The 26,588-nt window shown below is 55.7% G+C and overlaps 9 protein-coding genes across 9 annotated transcripts; 4 read left to right on the plus strand and 5 right to left on the minus strand.

Moving 5' to 3' along the window:
• Positions 1-96: 96 nt before the first annotated feature.
• On the plus strand, positions 97-915 carry CCM_01971 (C6 transcription factor, putative; the record flags this gene model as incomplete). Its single annotated transcript, XM_006667125.1, has 1 exon — positions 97-915. One exon carries the CDS (start codon positions 97-99, stop codon positions 913-915), a length of 819 nt encoding a protein of 272 aa, XP_006667188.1.
• Positions 916-1,133: 218 nt separating this feature from the next.
• Positions 1,134-5,127, minus strand: CCM_01972 (urea amidolyase, putative; the record flags this gene model as incomplete). Its single annotated transcript, XM_006667126.1, has 7 exons — positions 1,134-1,384; positions 1,433-1,489; positions 1,539-1,866; positions 1,956-2,407; positions 2,458-4,525; positions 4,580-4,615; positions 4,672-5,127. 7 exons carry the CDS (start codon positions 5,125-5,127, stop codon positions 1,134-1,136), a joined length of 3,648 nt encoding a protein of 1,215 aa, XP_006667189.1.
• Positions 5,128-6,081: 954 nt separating this feature from the next.
• CCM_01973 (amidase, putative) lies at positions 6,082-8,139 on the plus strand (the record flags this gene model as incomplete). Its single annotated transcript, XM_006667127.1, has 6 exons — positions 6,082-6,100; positions 6,238-7,170; positions 7,233-7,420; positions 7,523-7,763; positions 7,840-7,928; positions 7,972-8,139. 6 exons carry the CDS (start codon positions 6,082-6,084, stop codon positions 8,137-8,139), a joined length of 1,638 nt encoding a protein of 545 aa, XP_006667190.1.
• A 383-nt stretch (positions 8,140-8,522) lies between these two features.
• Positions 8,523-9,740, minus strand: CCM_01974 (membrane transporter (predicted); the record flags this gene model as incomplete). Its single annotated transcript, XM_006667128.1, has 1 exon — positions 8,523-9,740. The coding sequence occupies one exon, from the start codon at positions 9,738-9,740 to the stop codon at positions 8,523-8,525; it is 1,218 nt and encodes a 405-aa protein (XP_006667191.1).
• Positions 9,741-10,264: 524 nt separating this feature from the next.
• On the minus strand, positions 10,265-11,749 carry CCM_01975 (Fungal transcriptional regulatory protein; the record flags this gene model as incomplete). Its single annotated transcript, XM_006667129.1, has 1 exon — positions 10,265-11,749. One exon carries the CDS (start codon positions 11,747-11,749, stop codon positions 10,265-10,267), a length of 1,485 nt encoding a protein of 494 aa, XP_006667192.1.
• A 1,023-nt stretch (positions 11,750-12,772) lies between these two features.
• Positions 12,773-13,703, plus strand: CCM_01976 (lactam utilization protein lamB; the record flags this gene model as incomplete). Its single annotated transcript, XM_006667130.1, has 2 exons — positions 12,773-13,165; positions 13,245-13,703. 2 exons carry the CDS (start codon positions 12,773-12,775, stop codon positions 13,701-13,703), a joined length of 852 nt encoding a protein of 283 aa, XP_006667193.1.
• A 3,687-nt stretch (positions 13,704-17,390) lies between these two features.
• Positions 17,391-18,507, minus strand: CCM_01977 (uncharacterized protein; the record flags this gene model as incomplete). The annotated part of the gene is made up of 3 exons (XM_006667131.1): positions 17,391-17,470; positions 17,915-18,240; positions 18,314-18,507. The coding sequence occupies 3 exons, from the start codon at positions 18,505-18,507 to the stop codon at positions 17,391-17,393; spliced, it is 600 nt and encodes a 199-aa protein (XP_006667194.1).
• Positions 18,508-19,631: 1,124 nt separating this feature from the next.
• CCM_01978 (ras-2 protein) lies at positions 19,632-20,476 on the plus strand (the record flags this gene model as incomplete). The annotated part of the gene is made up of 2 exons (XM_006667132.1): positions 19,632-19,736; positions 19,871-20,476. 2 exons carry the CDS (start codon positions 19,632-19,634, stop codon positions 20,474-20,476), a joined length of 711 nt encoding a protein of 236 aa, XP_006667195.1.
• A 1,871-nt stretch (positions 20,477-22,347) lies between these two features.
• On the minus strand, positions 22,348-23,665 carry CCM_01979 (Membrane anchor Opy2; the record flags this gene model as incomplete). The annotated part of the gene is made up of 2 exons (XM_006667133.1): positions 22,348-23,543; positions 23,617-23,665. The coding sequence occupies 2 exons, from the start codon at positions 23,663-23,665 to the stop codon at positions 22,348-22,350; spliced, it is 1,245 nt and encodes a 414-aa protein (XP_006667196.1).
• Positions 23,666-26,588: the final 2,923 nt, after the last annotated feature.

Genomic DNA, 26,588 nt, shown 5'->3' on the forward strand with positions numbered 1-26,588 from the left:
CTGCGGACCGCCCTGCGCGGCCTGCTCCGCCCCGCCGCCGTCGCCGCCAGCCTCGAGCTGCTCGCCGTCTGCCTGCTGCTCTGCCTGCTCGAGAAGATGTCCGCCGCCGACGCCTCGTGGAAGGTCCACCTGCGCGGCGCCGCCCACATCGTGCACGCCATGTACTCGCCCGGCGGCCTGGCCGCCGCCGGCGAGACGGGCCCCGCGCTGACCCTCGGCAACGACAGCCTGTCCATCCGCCGCTTCCTCGTCTCGCTGCTGTCGTACCTCGATGTTGCCGCGTCCTGCGCCACCGGCGAGGCCCCGCTCATCGCCGGCGACTACTGGGAGACGCTCGGCGGCGGCTGGCAGTACAACCTCGGCGTTCCCGACTTTGCGGCTACGCAGTGCGCGTCGAATCGCGACTTGGCCCAGGTCCGCAGCGCCTGGTCGAGACTCATGTCGGTACAGGCCGAGATCAGCGACTTTGCCAAGCTGCAGCGTTCGGGCCTGGACGAGCAACAAAGGGACGCTATAAAAGCCGAGCTTGTCTACCGGCTCAGAAACTGGCATGAGAGCGCTCCGAATGTGTTTTCCAAACTGGAGAACCTGGATGCGATACCCGACGACGCGACCGACGATGAACGCGAAATGCTGACCGTCACCGCTTGCGTGGGAAGTTACGCCCTGGCATGTACCATATATCTCGAAAGAGTCGCTACCAAGAGTATAAAGAGCGCAGCCTATGATGGCGAGATCAAGTCTGCCGTTGACCGGGTATTGACGCTTACCCTAAACTTTTCTCACGGTATTCACCAACTAGCCGTCGTGTGGCCACTCCTCACGGCGGGCATCGCCACATCCGACCGGCACAAACAGGAACTATGCCGCCAGAAATTAAGCGGCATGAATGTTTTCGGGTTCAAGGTACGGTGAAACTCTAACAACTAGACGTATATGCCTCCGCTCTACTAAAATGACTGTACAGCACGTGGCCCGGGCATTGGACACGCTGGAGCACTGTTGGCGGCAAGCGGACAGCGATGATGAATTCGACTACGCTGCGTTTGAAGAGTTGCTGTCTTCTAATCTGGTTCCTTAAAAACAATACCCTTCAGCTACGATTGTAAGGCGTGAGCGCGGCAAGTGCAGCGCTATCCAGTCTTTGCCTCTCCTGGCCGTGCCAGCACGACAAGCACATCCCCCGGCTTGACGACATCGCCCGGCGCAACCACGACACTGTCCACCACAAGGCCCGCTTGCGCTGCCGACACTGCTATATTGATTTCCATCTTCATCGCCTCGAGGATGAGCATAATGTCGCCGTTGTTGAGCGTGTCACCCTTTTGTATCTTGATTTTGTATATGCTAGCGTGCATCTCGGCGTCAATCTTCAGGGCATCGTCTACTGGTGTCAGTTCCCTTACTCATTTCACAGCTAATTATGACGTACCAATTTCCTCCAAAGCTGGGACGGCGTCTCGCTCCACCGTTTGCTCTTTTAGCCACTCTTCAAAGATGCGTCTCTCTCTACATCTGTGTTAGCAGGGATCACGGACGGTATCGTGCAAGGCGCCCGCACTTCTCAGTCTCAATTTCGGTAGCCTGTTTCTGCCGGGCTTGGAACGCGGTCGTCTCATCGGCCACGCTTTCGCAGAACTTGGTGTATTCAACCACGTCAAATTCGGTCGGCGTAATGTCAAACTGGTACTTGCCGGCCTGGAAGCGGCTGTAGATGCGTTCAAACTCGTCCTCATCCACGACGTAGAAGCTGAGCTGGTCGAAATTCTCAAATAGCCACGGTCTCTTGCCAAAGCTCTTGTTGACGCAGAATTTATCCCAGCCGGGCAGTGTGCGGCCAAAGTTGACGTATCCTCCGGGTGCATCCTGTGCATGGCTTGTTAGTTGAATTTCAGGTCTGGTATGTTTGGTAACCCGCTCCGTGGCAGGCCCGATCAAGCATCGCATCAACGTACAGTCGGGTCGCAGCAAAAGAAGCAGCCGCCGATGCCGAGCCCCCCTGCGGGCGAAAAGGTCCTTGACGGATTGAACTTGGGAACCATCAGCCGACAGCGCGGGTCAACTGGAAACCCAATCGGCGTGCCGCTCCAAAATCCCACCCCCACGACGAGAATTCTGGTACTGAGCACCTTTTCCAGGACCTGGTGCTTGGACTCGAGGCCGTTTGAGCGAGCGATAAACTCGACAGGGTCGGGAAGATACGAGGCAGTCGGCCGCTGCGTCTTCATGTACCGCTCGACGGAAGCTCTGTTGACTTTGTCGTCAAAGACCATGGGCAGTCTTATGTGGCGGCTGGATAGTTTGTTCGACAGCAAAGGAGATGCCCCATGTGCTCCGAGTATGCTCTGTATTCTGTCAACTAGTTGAGCCTGGCAAATCTTGAATCCATCGTACTGGACCAGGAGACCTGTGACAATGTCAGCTACATCATGTCTCAATATTCTTGGACAAACTTACTGCACCCAATCGGAGTAACTAAGTGTATCCCGTCAATTATACAGTTGTCAATGGCTTCCGTTACTGCCTGTACCTTGCAACGGACTTCCAGCTGCAGCGATTGCAGGAACTCCACCAGCACGTATGAATCGCCTGCTTGTCGAATTGTGACATCCCCGTGCGTGCCGATAATTGCCGTCGAAGGAGTGCTAAGCGCTAGACTTTTTGCTTGAAGCTTCAGGCTCGAAAGGGCCTCCGATGTTTTAATTCCAGCTGCAAGGCGTTTCACATGCTGTATGTAGGTCTCCTGTGCCTGATACAGATCCATGGCAGACTGGAGCGTAATTTGCGCAAATCGAAACTGGTCACCAGGCTTCAGCTGACCAATCTTGCACAGCTCAGCCCGCGGAATGACATGCGACGTCACGAAGCCGCCCAAAGACGGGGCATCCGCGGGAAACACCACTGCCGAGTCGCCCGTCCAATTGAGCGCCCCCAAGGAATACGGATAGTCCAGGTAGTTGCTCGGATGCGAGCCGCCCTGCCCTCCCGTCTGCCTCGCCCACTGCGGCCGCGGGCCGTCGAGGCGAACCCCCGTGCGGGAGGCCTGATGCGAGACAGTCCACTCTGACGCGTAAATCGCCTCGGCGCCCGAACTTGTCATAATATCGGGGGAGTCATGTGGACCGGAAAGGCAGTAGACGGTCTTCAGATCCAGGACCGGCACAAGCGCCGAGGGAAGTGTAAACGGCACAAACTCGGCCGGCGCGCCAATGTCCAGCAGGTCTCCCGCGACGAGCGGGCGGCCCTGGTGGCCTCCCACCTCAATGATGGGACTCGTCGACTTGGAGCCCAGATAGGTAGGAATCCCAGGCAAGCCGCCCTGTATTGCAAGATAGGTGCGGCACCCCTGCAAAAGGCGACCAATCGTCACGACGGAGCCGGCCGGGACCTCGATCCGCGCGTACATGCTCACGGGGCGGCCATCAAGACGCGCCTCGACGACACCGCCCGCCAAGGCGATAATCGCCTTGCCATGGAACAGGATGGTAGGACCTGTAAAGGTAATTTCGAAAAGTTCGCAGCCCGGCTCGTTGCCCGCGACGCAATTGGCGAGCCGCGCATGTAGGGCATCCGCTGGGCCTCCCTCGGGGATGCCGAACCCGACGCCGACTCTGCCCGGGAAGTCCTGCACGGTGGTATACGATCCAGGCGCGACAATTTCCAAGGCGCGGGGCGTGTATTGAAAGGAATCCAGAACAGTGGTCGTAGTCTGTCCCTGCAGAAACCACTCGGTTTCGAAGATGCGGCGCACATAGTCCGTGTTGGTCACGACGCCGCGCAGCTTCGTCTTGTCGAGGGCCTGCCGCATTTTGGAAACGGCACACGATCGGGTCTCCGCATGCACCATGACTTTGGCCAGCAAGGGGTCGAATGCGAGCGAGATGTTGGTTCCGGTCTGCACCCAGGTGTCGACGCGGACTCCCGGATCGCTGCTGAATTCCACCAGCTGCAGCTGGCCTGGGCTGGGGAAGTAGTTCTTGCCAGGATTCTCGGCGTAGATTCTCGCCTCCATGGCCGCCCCGGACGGCTCCAGCATTTTCAGATCGCAGAGGTCCAGCGGCTGCTCGGCCTGCTGGAGCATCAGCGCGACCAGGTCGATGCCGAAGCGCAGCTCGGTGATGCCGTGCTCGACCTGCAGACGCGTGTTCATCTCCAAGAAGAAGAAGTCGCCCGTCGCGTCGTCGACGAGATATTCCACCGTCCCCGCCGATCGGTAGCGGATGCTGCTGGCGAGCAGTCTCGAGGCCTGCACCAGTCGTTGCCGGAGCGCCGGCCGGGCCGCGACAAACGGGCTCGGCGACTCCTCAATGACCTTTTGGTGGCGCCTCTGGATCGAGCACTCTCGCTCGCCAAAGGCGACGCAGTCTCCGCGCCCGTCGCCAAAGACCTGGATCTCAATGTGGCGAGAGACGGGAAAGTAGCGTTCCAGAAACACGCCTGGGTTGGAGAACAAGGCGGTGCCTCGGCTCACGACACTGGCAAAGGATGAGCGCACTTCGCTTTCGTCTTTGCATATTTTCAGACCCTGTAAAAGTTAGTTTTTCCTGCGTCCGCTCTTTCACACCGTTCCTCAACTTGCCATTCCGCCGCCACCCGCCGTGGCTTTGAGCATAATCTATACAAGATCCGAACGTGAGTATATTAAACCTCAAAAAAATGGGCTCTACCTACAGGGTATCCGATCCTGGAGGCTTCCAATACCGCTTCATCGGCAGACTGCACGATGCCGGAGCCGGGGCATATAGGAACGCCCACCTGCGCCGCCACGTCCCTCGCGGTATGCTTGACGCCAAACATGACGATGTGCTCAGGCGCAGGGCCGACAAAAACAGCGCCCGCGTCTTCCACGGCCGCGGCAAACTGTGCATTCTCGGAGAGGAAGCCATATCCTGGAATCACAAACTCGACAGCTTGCTGCCGAACGATGGCCACGATTTCGTTGATGTCGCTGTAGGAAGACACCGGGACGGCAACGTCGGAATCCGTTACATGGGGGCTGGATGCGTCGCTTGGCATGTAAATCGAGATGATGCAGTAATTGAGTAGCCGCGCCGTTTTGAGGATGCGATTCGCGATTTCTCCTCGGTTGGCGATGAGAAGCCGCTTAGACGGTGTAGGGGCAGACATGGTGCACTGCGGGGTAGCGGCGGTCGGGGAGTAAGTACGGATGTGTTGGACGAAGAGAAATTACGAATGTATAGGTACCTGGTTTATACCGTCATTTTATTGTTTTTGCAGCATAGATTCTTAGTTGATCAACGAGGATAGCGTGTCGTCGCATCCCAACTTCCTAAATAATGCTCTTCCTCGATGCTGTCCACTCTAATGCGTGTCACACCTACAAAGTATGGGCTTGCCGGCTATTTTGAGTAGACTTATCCTCCACCGGATAGCATCCTCGTCGAGACATGCATATTCTAGTAACTCGTGGAATAGTGGCGGGTTTTCGGCAGGTTCCTACCAAGGGCGGACACCGCATGGTCCAAGGCTTGCGCCAAGAGTGGCGGTAACTGCGCCGGCTGAAGTTCAAATTTCCGCAAAGGGTGCCTTCCACGAGGCTGCAATGCTCGCGAACTGCAATCGTCCACATCCACGAGTCTTGCAGCCTTCATGAGCGGGCACCAGAGCACCTCGCATGGTGTGACTGGGGCAATTCGATACATCATGTCTTTCGGCGACAACTCCTGAACAGCGCAACTGCACGAGCAAGAATCCACGGACGCAGCCACCGCCTGTGTGGCGCTTTCTAGATACGCCCCGAAAGTAGCATGCATCGACGAGCATCATACTGCACCTTTGGCCCTCTACACGAGGCTTTCTCGGCTGCATAAATGGCGGACTCACAACAGCCACGAGTACTGACGGAGTGGCTTTCCGGGTCGAGATGCGGGGTATCGTGTCGAGCTCGTTGGCAAACAACCTGTGGTTGACCTTTATGGGCCAAGTTGTGTAGATGCTCCAGGACCCTGTTTTGTATGCTGTTATTACGTGTGCGCCATCAGCTTTCTTTCGAGGCGAGTCGACTTGTCTTCATTGCGTATAGGAGCCCCATCCCTTGGGTACAAAAATGGCGACCACATCATGGAAGTTAATCGCCGAGGTTAGTCGTGTGTCCTGTCGTAATCAAATATACTCACGGTCAATAGCGTCACCAGAACGCACGCGCCGCCGCGATACCCTCACAATGGGTTCTGTCACCGGCAGAACTTGAAAGAATTAAAACCTCGACAACCCGAGTCATTGAAGTGCTGCCCAAGTTGTTACCAAGCCAGGTGGTTGAAATCACGGATTTAAGCGCCACAGAGCTGGCAGCCAAGATACGAGACAGACAGTACTCGTCTGTGCAAGTAGCCGAGGCGTTTTGTCAACGCGCTGCGGTAGCCCATCAGTTGACGAATTGCCTGACCGAGATATTTTTTGCCGACGCACTGGATCAAGCTCGCCGCCTCGATCACATCCGTGATACTACCGGGAGAACCGTCGGTCCCCTGCACGGCGTGCCAGTGTCGGTCAAGGACCACTTCAATGTCCAGGGCCAGCCCACCACTGCTGGGTACATCTCGTACGCGGACCGGCCCGTCAAGGACAAGGACGCCCACATTGTCGCCATCATGCGCAGCGCCGGTGCCGTTCTATACGCCAAGACCAACAACCCGCAGTGCATGATGGTTCTCGAGACGGTCAGCCGCATCTACGGACGCACTCTCAACCCGTGGAACACCGCCCTCGGCGCCGGCGGCTCCAGCGGCGGCGAGGCGTCGCTCATCGCCCAGCACGGGTCGCCGCTCGGCATCGCGTCCGACAGCGGGGGCTCCATCCGGGTCCCGGCCGCCTTCCACGGGCTCTACGGCTTCAAACCCTCGGCCAAGCGCGTTCCCACCGCGGGCTGGGAGTGCACCATGGCGGGCGCCGAGTCCATCACGGCCGTCGCCGGCCCCATCGCCCGGAGCGTGCAGGATCTGGAGCTCTTTTTGCAAGTGGCGCTCAGTACCGACCCGTGGCTCCAGGAGCCGCTGCTGGCGCTGCCGTGGCGGTCGCAGACGTGGCGGCTCGAGACGCACAAGCTGAGCGTCGGGTTGATGCTGTGGGATCAGGTGGTGATGCCGCACCCATACATTACGAGAGTGCTGAAGGAAACTGCTGCCAGACTGAGGGAGGCTGGGCACCAAGGTAGATGCGTTGCTGGCAAGGATCGACGTGCTGATTGGAAACATCTGCTGACTTGTCATCAGTGTTCGACTTTGCGCCGTACGACCACAAGCGGGCGTGGGATGAGATTCTGCTGCCGCTTTACTTTACCGACGGTGGTTTAGACATCATGCAGACCCTTGCGGCCGGAAACGAGCCGATCCTACCGTCCGCCGAGAGACTCCTTTCCGACCCCATTGTGAGGCTACGTTCTGTGAACGAAGTTTGGAAGGTAAGCGACGCCCGATTCTGAAGTTCTCCTCTCACAAGACACTCTGACGTGTGATGGAAGCTCAATGTGGACCGTGACGCGTACCGCACAGAATATTTACAGAAATGGGCGGCCACGGAGGAAATAGGCAGCTGGGACAGACCAATGGACGTGCTGCTGTGCCCGGCCGCACCGCTCCAAGGCACGCCTCATGATGTGAAGCCCTGGTGGGGATACTGCGCCCAGTGGAATCTCCTGGACTACCCCAGCGGCGTGCTTCCTGCGGGAAGAGTCCTGGAAAGCGATGCGTATCCGGAGGGGTACCGGCCCGCCAATGATCTGGACAAGGAGAATGCGGCGCTTTGTGAGTCTGCTCTCGATGCATATAAACACATGATGTTGCAAAATTGTGAAGAGTCGACGCACTGACGTTTGAAAAGATGACAATAGCATGTATCTGGGGATGCCAGTAGCCATCCAGGTGGTTGCTTTGACACATCAAGATGAAGCGCTTATAGGCGCAATGAACGTGATTGACAAGCTTGTGAATGAGTCACGCACAAGGCCTTAAGTCCCATGTGCTGGATCTCAGCAAGCAAGCACTGCATTTCAAGGGCTCCTTTCTATCCAAGTCCGCCTCGTGCTCACACCATGCCGGTGACCTTGCGGGCTCATACTATAGTACTTTCATTCCTGGTTTTTTCTCTAGTCTTCTAATTGAGGAGTATAATTACCAATAGTAGTTTTATTTCATACCAGGTGAGATTCATATTTTGGTACTTGGTGGCGACTTTCACCCTCCTTCGTAAGTCTTACAAACACACAGCTGCTTTACCCGGGGCTGTGCTCGCTTCAACTTGTTCGACCTCGGGCTTACCGACAGATTTCTTTGCGTAGTGAGGAATTATGACATCAACTAGTTGCATTCAGTCAGTAATTTTATGGCTCATTATACGGTCTTCCGTCGATAGGTGGCAGTACCTTCTTCACTGTAGTTTGTCTCGCGAGCTTTCATCATCAGGACAAGCATGATGGGAATAGACAAGACTTGCAAAGCAAGAGCAAAGGCTATCTGAGCCCTGTTTGTACAAATTTGTCAGCAAACTGCTTGCTCGTTTGCATATCAAGTTGACACGTACTGGTAGGATACTTTAGCCGCCGCCATTCCAAATTGGACCGCGACGCCGCCTGCAGCAACGCCCTTCCAGAGTCCACCGTAAATGGCCAAGACAGTCGGCTCGTTGGTAAAGGTCCCCATTACCCACATGCCAATCTGCTGATGGGATCCGTACAAGATGCCAAAAACAAGATACAGCACAAACGGTCCCCGAAATTCGCCAGACGCCCAGTCGACGCCCCCCTCCGGCGGTGACGCCCAGACAGTTGACACGGAGACCCAGATGAGCAGGGCAGTCCAGCCACTGCATACAAGGACGCCGAGCACGCTGATTGATATGTACCCCCGCACACTTCGGCGAAAGGGCAGGCGGTCTGTCAAGTAGGCGCACGCCACAGAGGCAGGAAGCTGGACGAGGTAGAAGACAATGTTGTTCATCGCCCGGATCCGCAGGTTAAAGTAGCGACCGCTCACAGACGGCAGGATGCCGAGGACCAGCTCGCAGCTAAAGATGACGGGCAGCATAGCCAGAACACGGCAGTCCCGCAGCACCCGCGCGACGCCCTGGAGCTCCTGTGCGAGCGAGCGGTTCCGAAACACGGCAATGGGCGTGCCATCCGTCCGGCGGACTTTCTCCGGGCTCACCAGCCCAAAGATGGTCAGCGGAAACGCGAGACAGATGAGCACAATCATGACAATGTACACGCTCGTCGGGCTGCCACCCGCCGTCGCCGCGGCATCCCGATATATAATCCCAAACGCGACGACGGATCCCACCACGCTGCCCAGCTGGTTCACAAAGTACTGCACGGCAATGTACGTGCCCTTTTCGCGCTCCGTCGCGTACGCCCACTGGACAAAGCCCGACGCGCACCACAGCATCGGCGCGGCGAGCCCGAGCAGCGCGCCGGCGAGCACGGGGAACCACGCGCGGCCGGTGCGGTCGTAGTAGAACAGCCCGGCCACGTAGACCGGGTACCCGGCGACGCCGAGCGTCATGGTCCGCCGCGGGCCCAGCCGGTTCAGCAGCGCGCCGGCAAAGAAGCCAAAGACGGCGTACAGGCCGTACAGGCAGCTGTTGGACACGTCGCTGACGCGCTGCGACGAGGGCTTGCCGCCGCCCGCGCCCAGCCCGAGCACGGCGAGATAGACGCCGACGGTGAAGAAGAGCACGGCGCCTGAGATGAGGTTCTGCGTAAAGGTGAGGTGGCGGGACAGCTTCATCGTGGTGCTGGCAAGGACGGGCAGCAAGAACTAGTGGTACTGGGTGTCAATGATTTGGTGCAAGATTGGAAATTGAGTCGTCATTCGGGCGAGGCCATGTCTTTTAACGCTGGATCACATATCCGAGACATGCCAGCTGGCGTAGGTGTTAGGGCAATTTGCTCAGGCAGCCCGGGAAAGGAGGAACAATGTGGACCGGTGAGTAGGATGATATCCTGGTCTGTACGCGGTGATCTTTCACCAAGATTATGAGGGGGTGGCGCAACCAGTTTGTTCCTGAGTGACTGTGGCGTCGAGGATGGCCAGGTTGGGATATTTCCACGAGCAACCACCTCGCTCAGCCTAATGAGCAGTGTAGACGTAGAGTGCAAGGAAGCTGGGTGAAGAGGATGGCCCCTAGAATGGATTATGTTTTGAGTCAATTGTTACTTTGAGAAATAATCCGCACATTTGTACTTTGAAAGGGCGAGGTAGATCTGGTATAGATGTTGTTCGTCTTGTTTCGGCTGTTTCTGTAAAACAGCTCACACGGTCGATGAGTCGGGAATAAACGCCGCAAGGTCATGCCAGTACAGAGACTGACCGTTTCGACGCGCCTCCCACGCCGCATCAAATATCACTCTCGTCCTGTCGTGGAAGCGGCTCGAGTAGCTCGAAATGGGCGACAGCGACGACAAGTAGTCTGCGCGCTCACTCTCGCTCTCGAGCTCGAGACAAGCGACAATGAGCGGAAAGTCGATGCACACCGGGATGGACCCGGTGACGAGCGCCGTGACCTTGACCGACGTCAGCACGTGCGACGACATGGCCTGCGCGGCCTCGTCCTGCTCGCCGAAGCCGCACCGCAGCCGGTGCAGGACGAGCCGGGCCGCGTTGCGAAACGCCTCTGCCTGGCAGAGCATGTGCGCGACCTCTGTGGGCGTGAAGCGCCCCTCGGCGAACTCGGCGCGGCCGCCGGGCATCCACAGCCGGACCTCGCGCTCCAGCGCGGCGTGGGCCAGCTCCGCCTGGCGCAGCGCAGCGGCTGCGTTGTCGTCGGCGGCGCGCGCGCGCGCTCGCTCGCGCTTGAAGCGGAAGCTCAGGGCGGCAACGTCGTGCAGCAGCGGCAGGATGCTGTGGGCGATGCCGACGAAGCGGTCGACGTACTCGGGCCCGTGCAGGGCGTTGCGGTAGCGCAGCGTGGGCGGCTCGCAGAACATGATGCTCTCGGCGACATTGGTCAGCTGCAGGCAGGACATGAGGCAGAGGTCGTCGGGCGGCGTGGCGGCGAGCAGCGCCTCGTCCGTGTACACGGGCTTGACGAGCTCGAGCGTCTGGCGGCAGATGGCGCGGGCGTCGGCGACGCGCAGCTTGAGGGTAAAGGAGACAATGGTGGCGCCGAGCACGATGCAGAGGCACATCTCGGGGGCCGTGGCGGGCTGCAGCGAGCGCAGCGTCGCCACGGCGCGCGTCGCGTGGTTGTACATGCGCTCAAAGTGGTCCGAGTGCGCCTTGGCCGACCCGGGCGCCGGCGAGGTCACGTCCGACTCCTCGCCCCACGACATGGCGCTCGCGATGAAGGCGTGCCCGAGCGTGAGCGGCGCCCCGTACAGCTGCCGCGCCATGTACGCCCGGTGCGTGGCCCCGAAGCTCGGCCCCACGATGAACTGCTCGACAAACTGCTCGCTCAGGATGCTCTGCCGGAGCAGCCGGGCCTCGACCGTCGACAGCCCGAGGTCCGCCACGACGCGGTCGAGCATCGACGACGTCTCGTGCGCGTCGGCGTGCGGCGACGCGGGATGACTCGCCGGCGACGCCGTCTGTTGCTGCTGCTGCTGCTGCTGCTGATCCCGGGCGGCGGCCGGTGCTTTCTTGGGCCGTCGCCCCGGCCGCTTGGGCGCCCGCTGCCGCACGCATTCGTGGTTGAGCCGGAGGCATCGGTCGCAGCTGTCCGAGTCGGGCGCGCGGATGCAGCGCTCCTTGATAAAGTAGCAGCGGTCGCAGGATCGAGGAATCTGCGACTCGTGCATTGGGACGGGGGGGTGCCTCGGGCGTTTGGCGCGAGGAAAAAGAAACGCAGAGGGTTGCTTGAGGGTAAATGTGGCCATCAGCTCTTGGCAGCGATGAGGAGCGGGCAGCAGTGTAGGACAGATGGCCGCCCTTGGGGTAGGTAGAGTGCAATTGTCGTCGGTCCGCCGCGCCATGCGGGGTGGTTTCGTTTGGTCGAGGCAAAAGCTGTTCATGTAGTCTGATCCGACTATAAAGCTATAAAGACGGCGGGACCGGATGTCGTTAGTTAGGGGTTGCCTCCTTGTTACGCTTGTCAGGCTTGTTACGCCGGCGTCGGCGCTTCCGACCGCGCATGCGCAGATGCGAAACAGCGCCGGCAAAATAGAGTTGATACCGTGTCATGATGCGCCAACATTTCAACCTATGCTTCGATTCATACTGTCTGCAAAGAACATGGATCCGTCGGACTCCCCGTCGCACATAGAAAGCCTATTCAGAGTATCCGTAGTCTCCTCCTAATTGTTTATCCGGCTCTTTCATCTATGATTTGAAACTAGTTCCTTTGAAACTCATTGAATCACTTTGAAGATTTCATACGATATATTCCCAGGCAGCACCATCACAGTACGTTATTGGGTATACGCACTGATGGCCCATGTCGCTCTCACACTGCCCAAGTTGGGGTAACTCCACGAGCCAGCCACACGCATGCAGGGCTGTGAGGCGCCTGCAAACTAGGCAAAGTCCACGACAGGATGAGATGTCTTGTATACATGCTAGGTTTCTCCACGAAAAATCAGCATCGTGTGGCATCATAACCTTGAGCTGCAGAAGCTATATGCTGGGGCGTCGTATGAACATTGTCCACCGGCGCAAGGATACATAAATTGCTCGTGTTTCCGTATCGCGACTTTCAGATATCTTGCACATACAAGGTATCAAGGGATGCAGACTAAACAGCCACCGTACCAACCTTAGTAACCGCTATTGACACCCTTGACAGCACGCAACCAAACACGACAGAGACCAATTTGGAAGACAACATGGCAGACGCCACGACAGACACCACGACAGACACCACGGCATACACCAACTTACCATGGGCCTCCCAACCCATCCGGATTCACTGCGACATGGGCGAGGCCTTTGGCAACTGGACCATGGGCGACGACGAGGCCATCATGCCGCACATCAATTCGTGCTCCATCGCCTGCGGCTTCCACGCCGGCGACCCCATGGTCATGTACAAGACGATCCAGGCCGCCCGCCGCCACGGCCTCGCCATCGGCGCCCACCCGTCCTTTCCCGACCTGCAGGGCTTCGGCCGGCGCGAGATGAAGATGGACGCCGTCGAGTGCGAAAAGATGGTCATTTACCAAATCGGCGCCCTCAAGGCCTTTCTCGACATTGAGGGCATTCCCATGTCCCACATCAGCGTAAGCCTCCTTTTGCAACCTTGTGTTTGAAGCCATCTACTCCCCCAAATCACACTCACTCCCTAACGACATTCAACAGCCGCACGGCGCTCTCTACGGCGTCATGTGTAAAGACGCCGCCATCTGCGCCGCCGTCTGCCGCGCCGCCCGGCACTTCACCGCGGCCGACGGCACCACGCCCGTGCCCATGATCGGCGCCTCCCGCACGCTCATGGAGACGACGTGCGCCGCCATGGGCATCCCCTTTGTCCAGGAAGTCATTGCTGACCTCGAATACGACGCCCACGGCGACTGCGTCATCACGCGCACCCACGACGCCGTCGACCTCGCCGCCCTGCGCGTCCGCGTCCGCGACGCCCTGCGCACCGGTCGCATCGCCGGCCAGGGCGGCCCCGTCGATCTCAAGCTCGGCAGCGCGCCGCTGAGTCTCTGCGTCCACAGCGATACGCCCGGCGCCGTCGGGGTGGCTGCCGCGGTGCGGCAGGTGGTGGACGAGTTTAATCGGCAGCGGTTTGGTGTTGCTAGTACGGAGGTGTGATGGAGAGATGTAGCAGGGAAGAGCCGTCGAGAAGATGGATCAACAAGTTCATGAAATATACCAATAAAATATATCCCAAGCAAGACTGGCGGTTGGTCGAGAAGCATGGAAACGCGCGGCACGTTGGCTGCGTCGTTGGCTGCGTCGTTGGCTGCGTCGTTGAATCATTCATCTCTCCGCATCGGCTATTATATCCGGTGTGCGGATGCCCACTTCCTGGAATAGATGCGTCAAATAGCCCTATTTTTAGGCTTGTCTGACACCTGCAGCTTCGAACAGTTACTCGGACAGTAGACAGGGATTGGCCCGATGGAAGTGCGGTCAACGACATGCGCGCGCTCGCTGCAGGGAATGAGACGCGAATCACACAAACGCTGCAAAAAGAGATTGCTGCAGTCGTTCACTTTGGCAAATTTAGAAGATCGCCCTCAGAGGACATTCCTCATAAGGCGCAGAATCAGGGAGTAAGATAGGGGGATGTAAGTCGAGAGACATGGTTCTTTCGTTCCAGCCAAATTTTGCAATTTTCTTTGTGTAATTAGTATATTTACTACTGTTTATCATTATAACATCTCTTCCCTTTACTCAGTACGGTTCTTCTACTTTGCCGGTTCTCTCTTTCTCTTACCCTCTTCCATTCAGCGACCAATTCAAACCGTACTCTTCTCAGCCTCTTTTACACGTTTTGGTCGTGTTTCTTCATCTTTTTGGCCCAAAACAATGTACTCGGTAGCCCATCTCATACACTCTACTAATAGCCTCATGCCTTCCGACAGTTCCGCCACGCCTCTTCTTCCACGTCCTTCCAAACCGGTACGGATCATCCATCACATTCCCCTTTATTCATTGTGGCTTTGCACACCCCAACGGTTTTACTGTACCTCTAAAAAAAAAAGCGTCAAGTCGCGCAGCCGAGCTGCAATACCACGTAATAAAGGGTGACCCGATCCCACAGCGGCACTTGGGAACGCACCCCATTGGCCGGGCGCGACTCAGAGGAACGTTGCCTTGTCTTCGCGCGGCCACAACTAGGCGGCCATCTCTCTGCAAAGTGTTCAACATGTTTGTTGTGTGTGTGTGTGTGTGTCTGTGCATATGTTGCATCCGTATGCACGCAAAAATCCACGGGCGGCTTTTCTCGCGCAAGGCGGCCGCAGGAAAAAAGGCTGTGTAAGTTCTCGGCTCCGCTCCCGGTCTTCCGCAAACACCAAATGGGCCACGGTCCGTGGCTGCAGCCAGAGAGCGAGGCGTCTGTCATGGCTTTTTTACCCTTGAGAGACAACTTTTGAACGAGCCCACGCCTGCGGCCGGAAACTTTGCGCCATTGTCGCTCTGCCTCCGCCCGAGTTTCTTTTGGCCGTGCCTTTCTCCTAGTTACAGTCCTATCCCGCTCCTTCCATGTAGACGACTCGGGGCCTGGTTGGCTCGTGGTTGGCCAGAACCGGCGGGTTCGTAAGCATTCTTTGTGCACCAGACCGTAACTTGGACCGTCTTCACATTGGCCTCGCTGGAGTGACAAAACATTCCGACATGGCACGGCCGATCCTGTGCAACACTGCCCATCAAGTGCGTGTACTCCGTATCCGTGTACGAATATGTTTGAGGCCGGGGTTGGTAGTCCTACCAGTAGTGGCGGACGGATGACAGTAGTTGCATGGAGCCGCGTCTGTGTGTGTACCAGTACCAGTACCAGTACGCGTGCCTTTTCGTCTGTTGTCCCGTCACAAACTCATGGTTCGATAAAAAAAAGTGAAAGTCTAGGCGGCATATTCCGTTCACCCGCGCCAACAAGGCTTGCCTGTCCAGGGAGGCCAGTTTGGCGTGCGTGTGGCTTGTCGTTGGTCCAGACAGACAAGCCATGGCTTGCCACGAGTGGAGAGCCCGTTTCGAGAGGGGAGTGCTCAATGCAACAATTGTACGCGATACTGGGGTTATTGCCTCAAGTTGATTGATAGCCCGAGCATGGACGAATCTCAATCTCTTATCCGTCCCGCTTTTAGGTCGACTTTTTGGTGGTGGCAAGCATCTCATGCCCTACCCGTGCTACACCGAGGCACGAAGCTCTTTATTAGTTTTAGTTTATCCATGACTGATGCAGAACCCCGGCAAAGAAACAAATGGCTGTCTCAACCGGGTGCAGGGAAGTTTATGAGGCAGATATACCCCGGGGGCCAGGTCGCACTGATAGGCAGTCGTGACAGTTTCTTCATGCGGTCACCGTGGTAGTCCAGGGTTAGTTGGGTGGTACCAACTGGGTATGCGAGCAAAATCGTTCCAGTGCGCTTTTCTCCTTGCTGTGGGATGCAGGGTTTATGGTTGAGAGCTGCAGCAGAGGAGGGTCTGGCTTGCAGGAGCAGCGAACGCCTTTGCTAATGTTGGGTAACTAATTCGTTAGTTAGCACAGCGACGTGACGGGAAAGGAAGCAAAAGGAAAGAAACACGGATAAACTCGCTTGTATCCGTTGACCAGCCGTCGACGTGCAGCCGACTTGAGTCAGTCACAAACCAAGTACTGACATAACTCGACGAGTGACTGTGAAGCATCAATAAACACGTTAGTTAATACTATTACCCCGTCTAGAATCACCAATAAATGGTTACTTTCTTCACAAGACGTAAGAAAATCTACATGGAGTGTAGCAAAAAGCAAAAAAAAAAGTCAGTATAGTGAGGGGGTAAGTATGCACCTAGTTAGCTGTAATAGTCCGTGTGCACGATTGCTGCCCAACAAGGCGTGCGTAGTCACTGGTGAGGAGATGCAAGGTGCCGCTGGCGTGCATCGTCCCGAATCGGCACCGACCATGACCGTGAGAGAGCCTCGGACCGCAGCGGTTTTGAACAAGAGGAGGGACCATACTCGGCAGATTGCAACAGGGTCTGATGATGTGACAGAGCGGTTATTACGAAGCGATGTTGTCTGAGCGCAGAGCGGTTGGGGACGGTTTCAACTTCAACAGGGCATCAAACTCTTTGACAGGGAGCTGCAGCGACGCCGATGTTTCCGACAAACAATCGCGGTTGGTTACACAATCAACACTGCTTTGTTTTGAGTCTAAGATTGGGCTTGTTGGGTCCCATGATATCCATACCAAGTCAGTATGCAGTACGCAGTGTTGGCAGGAAAGCGCAGGTACGCAGGAGTTGTCTTGGCTTATAAAGTTGTAAGTGATGAGTAACTTGGCTTGATTTCCATCGAGTTATAATTTAGTCTTCGTGATTCTTCTGTTGCGCCTCTGGCGTGGCGTTATCCCCCACTTCGGGCAGGCAGGGCTAGTAAATAGCTTCTTCAATTTTTCCCTTTCTCACGTAAAAGATATTGTTAGAGGATGCAGAGATGCCGGCATTCACGTGCAGGGCCTTGGGACTACTTATCGGTACGAATACCCTGTGAGAGCTGGCAGTTGCTGCTTCTCCTCCTTGAATACGTGCTTCTTGCTTCTTGCTTGTATCATTTTTGGCTGGTGTTTCTCACAGCCATGTTTCTTGCGCCATTGCTGTAGACTGGGTTCGGTTTTTTTTTTTTTTTTTTTTTTTGCTTCTCCTTCATCAACACCTGACCCTCGACTGGCGCGAGCTATTGAGCGGATATCGAGATTCGAGCACAGGCTACCCACAGCAACCCAGTCCGTTCAGCTCATCCGGCACCGATAGTTACAATTGCCAAGTGCCTTTCTCGCAAGGACCCATTCACCGGCAGGCGAGGGCCTGATGTCCCCGAACCAACTGGAAAATGAGAATGGCAGAGGGGGCGGGACCAGAAGGGCAGGCTGGGTCTGGACGTTGACTGATTGTAGCAGAGGGTACTAGTACTCTGTCAGCGGGAGACATGGCCCTTTTTGCCTGATGGACTGATTGAATGAATCTGGAATCAGCATTCAGGGCCGGTCGAAGGCGTTCTTGCGCCTGGACCCGCCGACATACTGGTAGACTGGGGACTAGTTATGGGCAGACGAACAGAGGCTTGCCTGCCAGGGTGTATTTAACTTGACTAGTAAAAAGGACCACCATATCAAGAACTGCTGTCGAAGTGCGAGTGGTGTGGTGTTTTGCCCGTGAGCGCCCGCTTATGCAGGAGGTGTTGTGGCAGGCAGGCTGGGGTTGTATCCGCGAATGTATGTATGTATGTATGTATGTATACCGGTATTGAGTTATTGTTTGGCGTGCAGATAGTAAAAGCAGCATTTCCATCGTGTTTCTTCGTTGTTTATTACCAGTAACCCCTGCCGCTTGGCTCGTGCCAACTGCCAAGGGAGCCCCCCCTCCGGTCTTCGAGGCAGTGGGTAGACGACAACCGCGCGTTGCACCAACACGGAGCTCCAGACCGTATCCAGAGCGAGTGGCGGGGGTGTGAGGATGAATGTCTCGGCCTGTACTAACGCAGAGACCAAAGAGGTTGCCAAAGACGGATTGCGAGCCAAATCCAAATAGCAGCCGAGGAAAAAACCATCGACGTCCAAAGTCGATGGTGTCAGAGTCCAACTGCCAACGAGGTACTAATAAGAAGGTGCAAAGGTGCTGTCCAAATGCAGCTAGAGCCCTGTACCGGGACGCCAGGTAGCGCTACCGGTGGACTGGGACCCCGCTATTGGAGCTTCACGCAGCGTTCTTACTGGAGAGCCTCTTTGAGAGAGGAGCCAAGGAGCCCCCGCTGGCGAGTCCCCCCTCCCTGGGCTGTTGATCGCTGGGGCATGTACAAAGCTGCGCAGCCACGACCCGTTGCCGGTGTACCAGTAGGGAGAGGGGAGGGGAGGGTGGTGCCGCTGGTGCGTCTGCCAGATGCGAGGCAGAGGTACTCCGTAGACATGTTGGTAATAGCAGGCTCTGATGATGGGGGAAATGTGTTGGCTCTGGTTGGAGATGTCTGGTCCTCATGTCCTTTTCCCTTACAAAGGACCTGTCTAGCGCCGCCACGGTCCACCCTGGACGCCCGCAAAATTTTGGCGCGCTGGTCTGGAATTTGGTGAAAAGAGAAGAGGCAAGGTCGGCTGGTAAATAATAACTACATTTTGCAAGTATCTCAAAGAGGTCTTTGTACTAGTTATCATCGCACCCCGGCAGGCCAGGCACTTGGTGGCGCGTATCCGCACGCTGTACTTGCCTGTCGGTACCTGTACTTGCCTGGATCGTATTTAGGTAGGTCATGTACCTCGGCAGGCCAGTTTGCTGACGAGGTACTTGCATGGAGCACAGGTATCTGAAGCTCTGCCTCCCCTTCTCCCGCCTCTCCTCTTCTCAGCACGCCCGCCGCCTGCTTATTACCCAGTAATTCGTAACAGCCATCAAATGCACCATTGGATCTCGACTTGGTAACTAGAATTGCATCGTCCGGATATCTAGATCAAGAAGTTCCTTGCCGGCTTGCCCATTAAACCACTAGCTAGGTCGGTACTAAGGTATCTACTTAGGTACTGGTAGGTACCTTGGTACCTCCCTCTCCTCTCCGCCTCCTCACTGGCTCGCCGTACCCAGGTACCTTCCTTCCCTTCCTTGCCTCTTCCCGCACCGCAGCCGACGCACGCACACCCACAATCGCTCTTCAACATCCAACTAAACTACCTCCCCTACCTGCCTGCCTGCCTGCCAACCTTGCTTGCTTGACCCATTCCCGCTTCCCTACCAGTACCTATTTCTCCTACCCCATCTCTTCTTTTGATCTTTTTTTTCGCGCTTCTTTGCTTTATAGCCGCCTGATCTCTCACTCTCTTTTTCTTCTGCTCGCTGCCTCCTCGCCATTCCAATTCCCTCCCTACCTACCCCCTCCTTCCTCTCCTCCCGCCCACGACGTCCTAGCCGCCCCTCTCCAGCACCACCCGCTTGGTCGCTGCTTGAACCCCTCCCACCCCCCCCCCAAGAACGCTTCCACCTCTGTCCGCCTCCTTCGACCTCGACAACCTCCCCGAGCTCCTCAACCACACCTAATCGCCCATCATGGCGGGCCGCATGGTCTTGTATAAGCTTGTCGTCCTCGGCGATGGTGGTGTAGGCAAGACAGCTCTCACCATCCAACTCTGTCTTCAACACTTTGTCGAAACTGTCAGTATTGCATCTTCCCAGCCCTTGCCTGGTGGTCCTCAGCCTCTCCCTGGCCGTCTCTGCCACCAGCAATATCCATCCAACCTGCACCCATTGGCAATGCCAAATTCGCTAACTGCTCGCTCTTCCACCAGTACGATCCTACAATCGAGGATCAATACCGAAAGCAGGTTGTCATCGATAGCCAACCGTGCATGCTCGAAGTCCTCGACACGGCCGGCCAGGAAGAGTATACCGCCCTCCGCGACCAATGGATCCGCGACGGCGAGGGCTTTGTCCTCGTCTACAGCATTGCGTCCCGTTCTTCCTTTTCCCGCATCAAGCGCTTCCATCACCAGATCCAGCGAGTCAAGGAGTCCTGCGCCTCGTCTCCCTCCTATCCCGGCTCCCCTATATCCGCCGCCACCCCGCAGCTCCCGGTCCCCATCATGCTCGTCGGCAACAAGAGCGATCGCGTCACCGAACGTGAAGTGTCCACGCAAGAAGGCCACGCCCTCGCCCGCGAGCTCGGTTGTGAGTTTGTCGAGGCCTCGGCCAAGAACTGCATCAATGTCGAAAAGGCGTTTTACGACGTTGTACGCGTCCTCCGCCGCCAGCGCCAGCAGGCATCTCGCCCCCAAGGCGCCGCCAGCGGCCGCAGTCGCACAGGCAACGGTGACATGGGTGGCCGCGACCGTGACTCTCACAAGTCCCGCCGCAAGGACGGCGAGAAGAGCAAGGGCCGTTGTACCATTTTATGAGCGACTCTTGTCACCAACTCGTTGCTCGCCAACACCGGCTCTACGTGTGTGCACCACCACTACCGCCACCGCTACAGACGGCCGATTCTCCCGCTCGCTGCAATTCCGGCCGCTGCACCATTACATCACCCCGATTGTTCCAATCAATTGCCATTACTACTCCTCTGGTGGTCCGGTAGACAACAATGGCCACGACACCATCAGCCCTCCACCACTCCCTCCTACTCACAACACATGAGACTCGGCAGCGACACTTGTCACTGCCGCCTCTCGAATCGGCGAACGGCGTACGAACACTAAAAGAAAAGAAAAGAGAGGCATACTATTTTCTATTTATATTGGGGCGCTGGGTTTTAACGACATTTACGTATTACGTCTCTTCGCCAAGGTTGGAAATGCTCTGCTTCTGCTACTCAGTAGCCATTGGTGTGGAAGCCATCAGAAGGCCTCTTGCCTCTTTTCTTTTTTCTGTCCTTTTTTTCGCGTCTTGATTTTCCTTGGCACGGCTCTCCTCCATCTACTCATTTTTACTCGTTATTCCTCATACAGACCGACACATGACGGGCCGTGGTTCTTTGGGATTGCATAATATGAAGCAATTGGGCGGCTTTTGCGTTTGTTGGTTCTTTCTTCTCTTTCCACGTCTATACTTGCACAGAATGGTAAAAAACAAAGCTGCAGAGCGACGGACTATATATACTTGGTTCATGCCAACTCAAAGACAATTGACACATCTTACACGAGTTTCGACATGGAAGCCTGTATATGTATGTGTGATGACGGATGTCGAAATACACACTACAAAAGACGAGCACACACCACCACCCTCGATGGATTCTTGAATCGCAATGGACACATAGACAGAAGCCAAAGGTCTCGAGAATCTAGAAGAAAACTATTCAAAAAGTGCTCCAAAACAGCAGCCACTTGGAAACAGAGTTGAGTAGTGTGTGTGGACATGTCATTCATTGTACATTGTACCCGTCGCTACCTACCTATGTACCTACCCATCCAACCATCCAATGAGCCCATCTGTCTGCCTACGGGGTCAGAGACGAACCCATGCAAGCCACCGAAGCACACAACGCTTGGGTTTTTATTTTAGTTATTTTCTGATTTATCTTGTCACTTTTTATTTTAACATCTCTCGTTTTTGTCTTTTCTGCACACATCCACTCCCCCTTGCCTTTTTTTTTTTGGCTTTTATCTATATCCAGGGTTAGTTGGGTTAGCATGTAATAACCCTCCTGTCACCGTCGGAAAAAAAATTAGATAACGGCAAGGGAAACCCCATATCAAGAGCGGGCAGAATCGTCCGACTCAACAACCATCAACACACACACACACACACTCATGTAGACCAGCACAACCAGGTTTTAAAGACGCCGTAACATATACACAAAAAGATCATGTTATTTATTTTCAAAGCAAAAAAAGATAAGAATATGTTCGTCTCTATCTATTTGGGGGAGAAGAAAGAAATAAACAAGACATGGGATAATAAACTGCTGCCGGTTCCAAAAAAAAAGACCGCTAAATGCCCACCACAAAGAGAAAAGAGCTTCCAGTGTGAAAAATAAAAAAATGTTGCAATGTTGACAAGATAACAGATATTTCCCAGTCCGTGTCAGTAAAAGATGTGAAAAGGAAAGGAAAAAAAAAGATGGACCGCCCAACAGCATCAAACGCTGTCTTGTCTGGTCAAAAGAGCGCCATGTCCGATATTCTCCAGCAAAAAACAAGGATAAAAATAGAAAAGAGTAGCCGTGAGAGAGTGAGTGGAAATGACACCATGTGTCACATGTCCCGAAAGACAAGCATGTTGCTTTTTTTTTTTTCCCCTTCTCTTCTTCGGTTGAATTGCAGAGTCGTTATTCCTTCGTAGCATGTTCGTCACCAAAGGGCCCATCTGTCTTGCTCGTCCTTTTAGACTCGACATCGCCCTTTTCTTCAGTAATCGCCGCCAGATTCACCGCCCTGCCTGTGTTGCTGGGAGGGTCGGCAAAAGGACTCGTGCCGCGCGGCGCCGGCTCCTGGGCAATGTGGATGGTGCCAATGTCCTCGGAGCTCACCTTGCTGCTGCCTAGCGAATCATTGGACGAAACGGCCGACAGAGAGCTGACCTCTTGCTTCGCGCCGAGATCAATCTTCTTGAGTCCCCCGACCTTAACCACCTGAGCGCGACCTTGAGTGGCCGTGTAGGTTGCGCCGACGCTAAAGGTACTGGCCGTGCTCTCGGGGCGAGTGGGCAGTGCGAATCGCTGCATGTCAATGACGGGAACCGGCGGCGTGTTGATGCCAGGCTTGACACTGACAACGGTGGGCTTGGCGCGCATACCAGCGTGCGAGGCCGTCTGGACCTCGGCCTGTCTGCCGTAGATGGTCGAGGCAATGCTGGAGCGGGGAGCGTACGAGGTTCTATCCGTTGTAGCCGAGAAGCCAGAGTAGGTGGAGTCGCGCAGATTTCCAGGCACGAAGAAGTGCTCGGAGCCGTTGGGTGATTCGGCGTGGTTGACGGGAATGGGAGGAACGGGGGGGACCAGTACATCTGGCGAGGTTGGTGTGGCGCGGTTGGTGACCCCGGGAATGTAGGCAATCTGGATAATGTTGGAGGCGCGGGTCAAGACAGTCGAGGCGATCGAGTGGACCGTGTGTGTCGAGGCACGGCGACCGAGGCCGGCTTGACCGTTCTTCTCGACACCCTGCGCGGGTGTGCTGTCGGCTTCGTAGATGGAGGTTGCGCGGTGATCCAGACGGCTGGCTCGCTTGGGCTTGATGAGGAATCGCCAAACGAGGTAGGTGACTACGGCAATGACAATAATGGCACCGACAACGCCGCCGGCGATAGGACCGGCACTGGGGCCGTCATGGGCTTTGGTCGCGCCGGTGCTGCCGCCGCCGTTGCCAGCATCGCTAGAACCATCACTTCGACAAAAGGCTTTTGGGCATTCGGTGCAGCTTTGCGTAGTAAAGCCGCATGATTGTCCGCTAGGGCATGAAGGGCATATGAGTTTCTCGCCCGAGTTGCAGCCGACGCAGTTATCTTGGCGGACGAGAAGTTTGGCGGCTGTTGGCCGAGTTAGCATTTGTCTTGCATGCACCCAAATACATCCCACCAGGCAGCCAGGTATAGAACTTACAGTAGTTGAGAGAGGACAAGTCCCGGGCCGGGTTCTGTTCACCTGCCATGTCTGCTGTATGTATCTCGATGTACGCTGCTCGTGTGTCGTGTGAAGACAATGCGTCGTGTGATGAACGGCGAGCAAGTGTCGCGATTACAGTTGATTCGGCGGCGCTTTATGAATAATTGAGTCGCAGGATAGTAATGGATATGGCTGGCGTTCAGAGCGAGTGTAATTTTCGGCAAGAATCAGAGGCGAAGCTTCAGAAAATCGAGCATGAAGGAAAAGGACGTAGAGTCGGCCAGCGATCGAAAGGCGTGAGACAGTAGGGGTGGTTGATAGAACGAGCGTGCGCAGAGACTAGCTCTGGGGGAATGCGGGTGGAAGAAGGAGAGAAGGAGCGGCTCGGCGATTAGGCGACAGACATAATTGTCTTTATCGTAAGTCGACCAAGTGCTTCGCCCGTCAACGGCTGTTCAAGTCGATTTGGGCAGTTGTGATGTGTCGAGTGGGATACTGAGCAGATGGAGGAGGAGAAGAGGAGCGAGTTGGGGCGTTATCAGTACTAACCTGCTGGCTTGCTTGGCTTGCCAGCACGGGTAGAGCGGCGGCGGGCAGGAGCGCCAGGCACTTTTTAGCGTACAGCAGACTCAGGTGCTGCCACAGCGCTGAAAAAGACGCTTCTTCAGCGCGGGGGGCGCCAGGGGCCAGTGCGCTAGAGCCCAGAGTGGACTAGACTGGCCAAGCCCAATCTATGCGCGCCCCATCGCACTGTGCACTGTTGGCTGCGTCAGCTAAAGATACTACCGGCTGCATCCATCACTAGCAGATCTGTGTGGAGTGGTAGCACAAAATAAGGTTATGAGGTCTGCCCTCCCAGGTCGCGATCCAGAACCACAGTGTTGTCCCGCCCGGGTGCACACTGTGCGACGAGCCCACCACACCTGCGAGTGTGAAAGCCTAAAGCCTACTAACTAACAAATTCACAGCGCCTTCCGCAACGGGTGGCCCGCTGTAGCGCACCAAGTCCCTCCGCGGGCCAGGCACAGCCGTCAGGTACTTCTAATTTCGACCATCAACGAGTTAAAATGCTGGATGCTCTTGGTTGCGCTGACCAGTGCGCTGGCAGCACAAGACAAAGAGCGAACCAAATGTCTCCATGTCTGCATGTCTGCAACTGTCAACAGACAACAGAACAGGGACGTTTCTTGCAAGCTGGCCGTGGCGTGAGCGTGATATTGATAATGATATTCCTGCCGTGAATGAGCCACGCCAATGTTGCACAACGCGCGAAATTCTGCATTCCACAGACCTCCCTCCACTCAAGAGTTGCACAGCGTCAACGTACGAGGCAGGATGGCATTGTCCGATATGTGCACAATGCAACCGTTTGGCCGCTGTCAGATTGACTTTCTTTTCTTTTCCTCCCGTTCTGTGCAGCGTAATCCTTGTCGTTCTCACGCACGGACAACTGCCAACAATGAATCCATCTACTCGAGGCAACTCTGTAGTCAGCCGTGGCTCCCGCCTTGAGCGTGCACATATATCCGTAGACATATGGGTTTGTCACTCCATGGCTTATCGCTAGGTTGTAGGTACAGCGACGTTGTCGTGTGAAGCCAAACGTTGTCGTGTGAAGCCAAACGTATACCAGCCATGAACAGAACACAAGACCTTGGATGAGGCAGAGTGTTGCTAACCAGGTCGGTTTTTATTTTGAGGAAACTGTCTATAGATATAGCTGATGAGTAGGCAACGGCAACGGCAACTATGCGGATTGCCCAAAAAAGTCAGTTGCTCCTCGGCGACTTCTGAAACGCACTATGGGTGCCGCATATAATTGTAACATGTGTGGGTCACAGCGTGGCAGGAGGGATTTCTGCACTCAGCGCATGATTGGCTAGTATTGGACTGGTGAGAAAGAGATGAGATAAGTAGTTACCACTGCGTCGTTATTCGCGCGCCGCGGAGATGGTGACATTGCTACATGTGTTGTCGTGCAAATAGGCTCGTGTTGCGCCGGTGAGTCGGCAATACCCTGCACGGCGGAGAACAACCATTTATTAATGAGCGTACAATAACTAGCTAAATTTAATGGATCAGAGTATGTAACGTTGGAGACGCCCCTCGTGTGCTCGCTGAAGCTCTTCAAGTCTACATATCTATCTAGGGGGGGTATATTCGAAGGTTAGTGAGCCCTAACTCATGAAGCCCAGACTTTCCAGAACGCCATCACGGATATACGGGATATCTTGAACGGGTTCATCGGCCTAAGCTGCCGCGCCACCGCGGAACGATATTCGTAGTCGGCATGCTACGCGACGCCAAGCGCCAACGTTGGGGACTAGATGACGCGTTGGCCACCGAACCAGGAGGTAATTAGGAACGCCATATGTACTCTCTGTAATCTGTAATCTCCATACACCGGCTGCATTATTTACGGGACGGGATGAAAGTGATAGTTGCAAGCTATTCTGCATGAACCTTGTAATCACGTATCTGGGCTCCGGTGGCTGCTGTGCGCTGTCTGCGGGCGAGAACAAGACGGGTACGAGCGCCTAACATGCTCTCATCAGCACATACTTCGTACAAAGTACAGAGTGTCGATTCGGGTGACGGTCAAAAATTCAATTTGGACAGTGATTCGTCAAGGTTGTGGAATGCGTGGTGGTTGACCTGAGCACCGCCTCAGTCGAGGAGGCACAGAAGCAAGCTAATCCAGCTAATCCCGGCCGCTGCTCCAGGTTGCTATTTTTGGCTGCAGCCAAGCATCCCGGCAGACCCACTTCCAGAGTGCGTAGCCCTGCTTTTGTGTTGCTTCGTTGCTTCTCCTTTTGCTTGCTGCGACAGGCCATGTTGCGACGAAAGTACTTGACTGGTGCATTCTCTGGAGACCGTGACATGTCCTCGTATCAAAGGGCTTCCAGCAAGGTCCGTTGCGGTGGCGTCAGTGATCGTCCAGTACGGAGCACTTTGAGTACAATTCTCCG

Source organism: Cordyceps militaris, assembly GCF_000225605.1.
Source record: "Cordyceps militaris CM01 unplaced genomic scaffold CCM_S00002, whole genome shotgun sequence".
NCBI classification, from domain to species: Eukaryota; Fungi; Ascomycota; class Sordariomycetes; order Hypocreales; family Cordycipitaceae; genus Cordyceps; species Cordyceps militaris.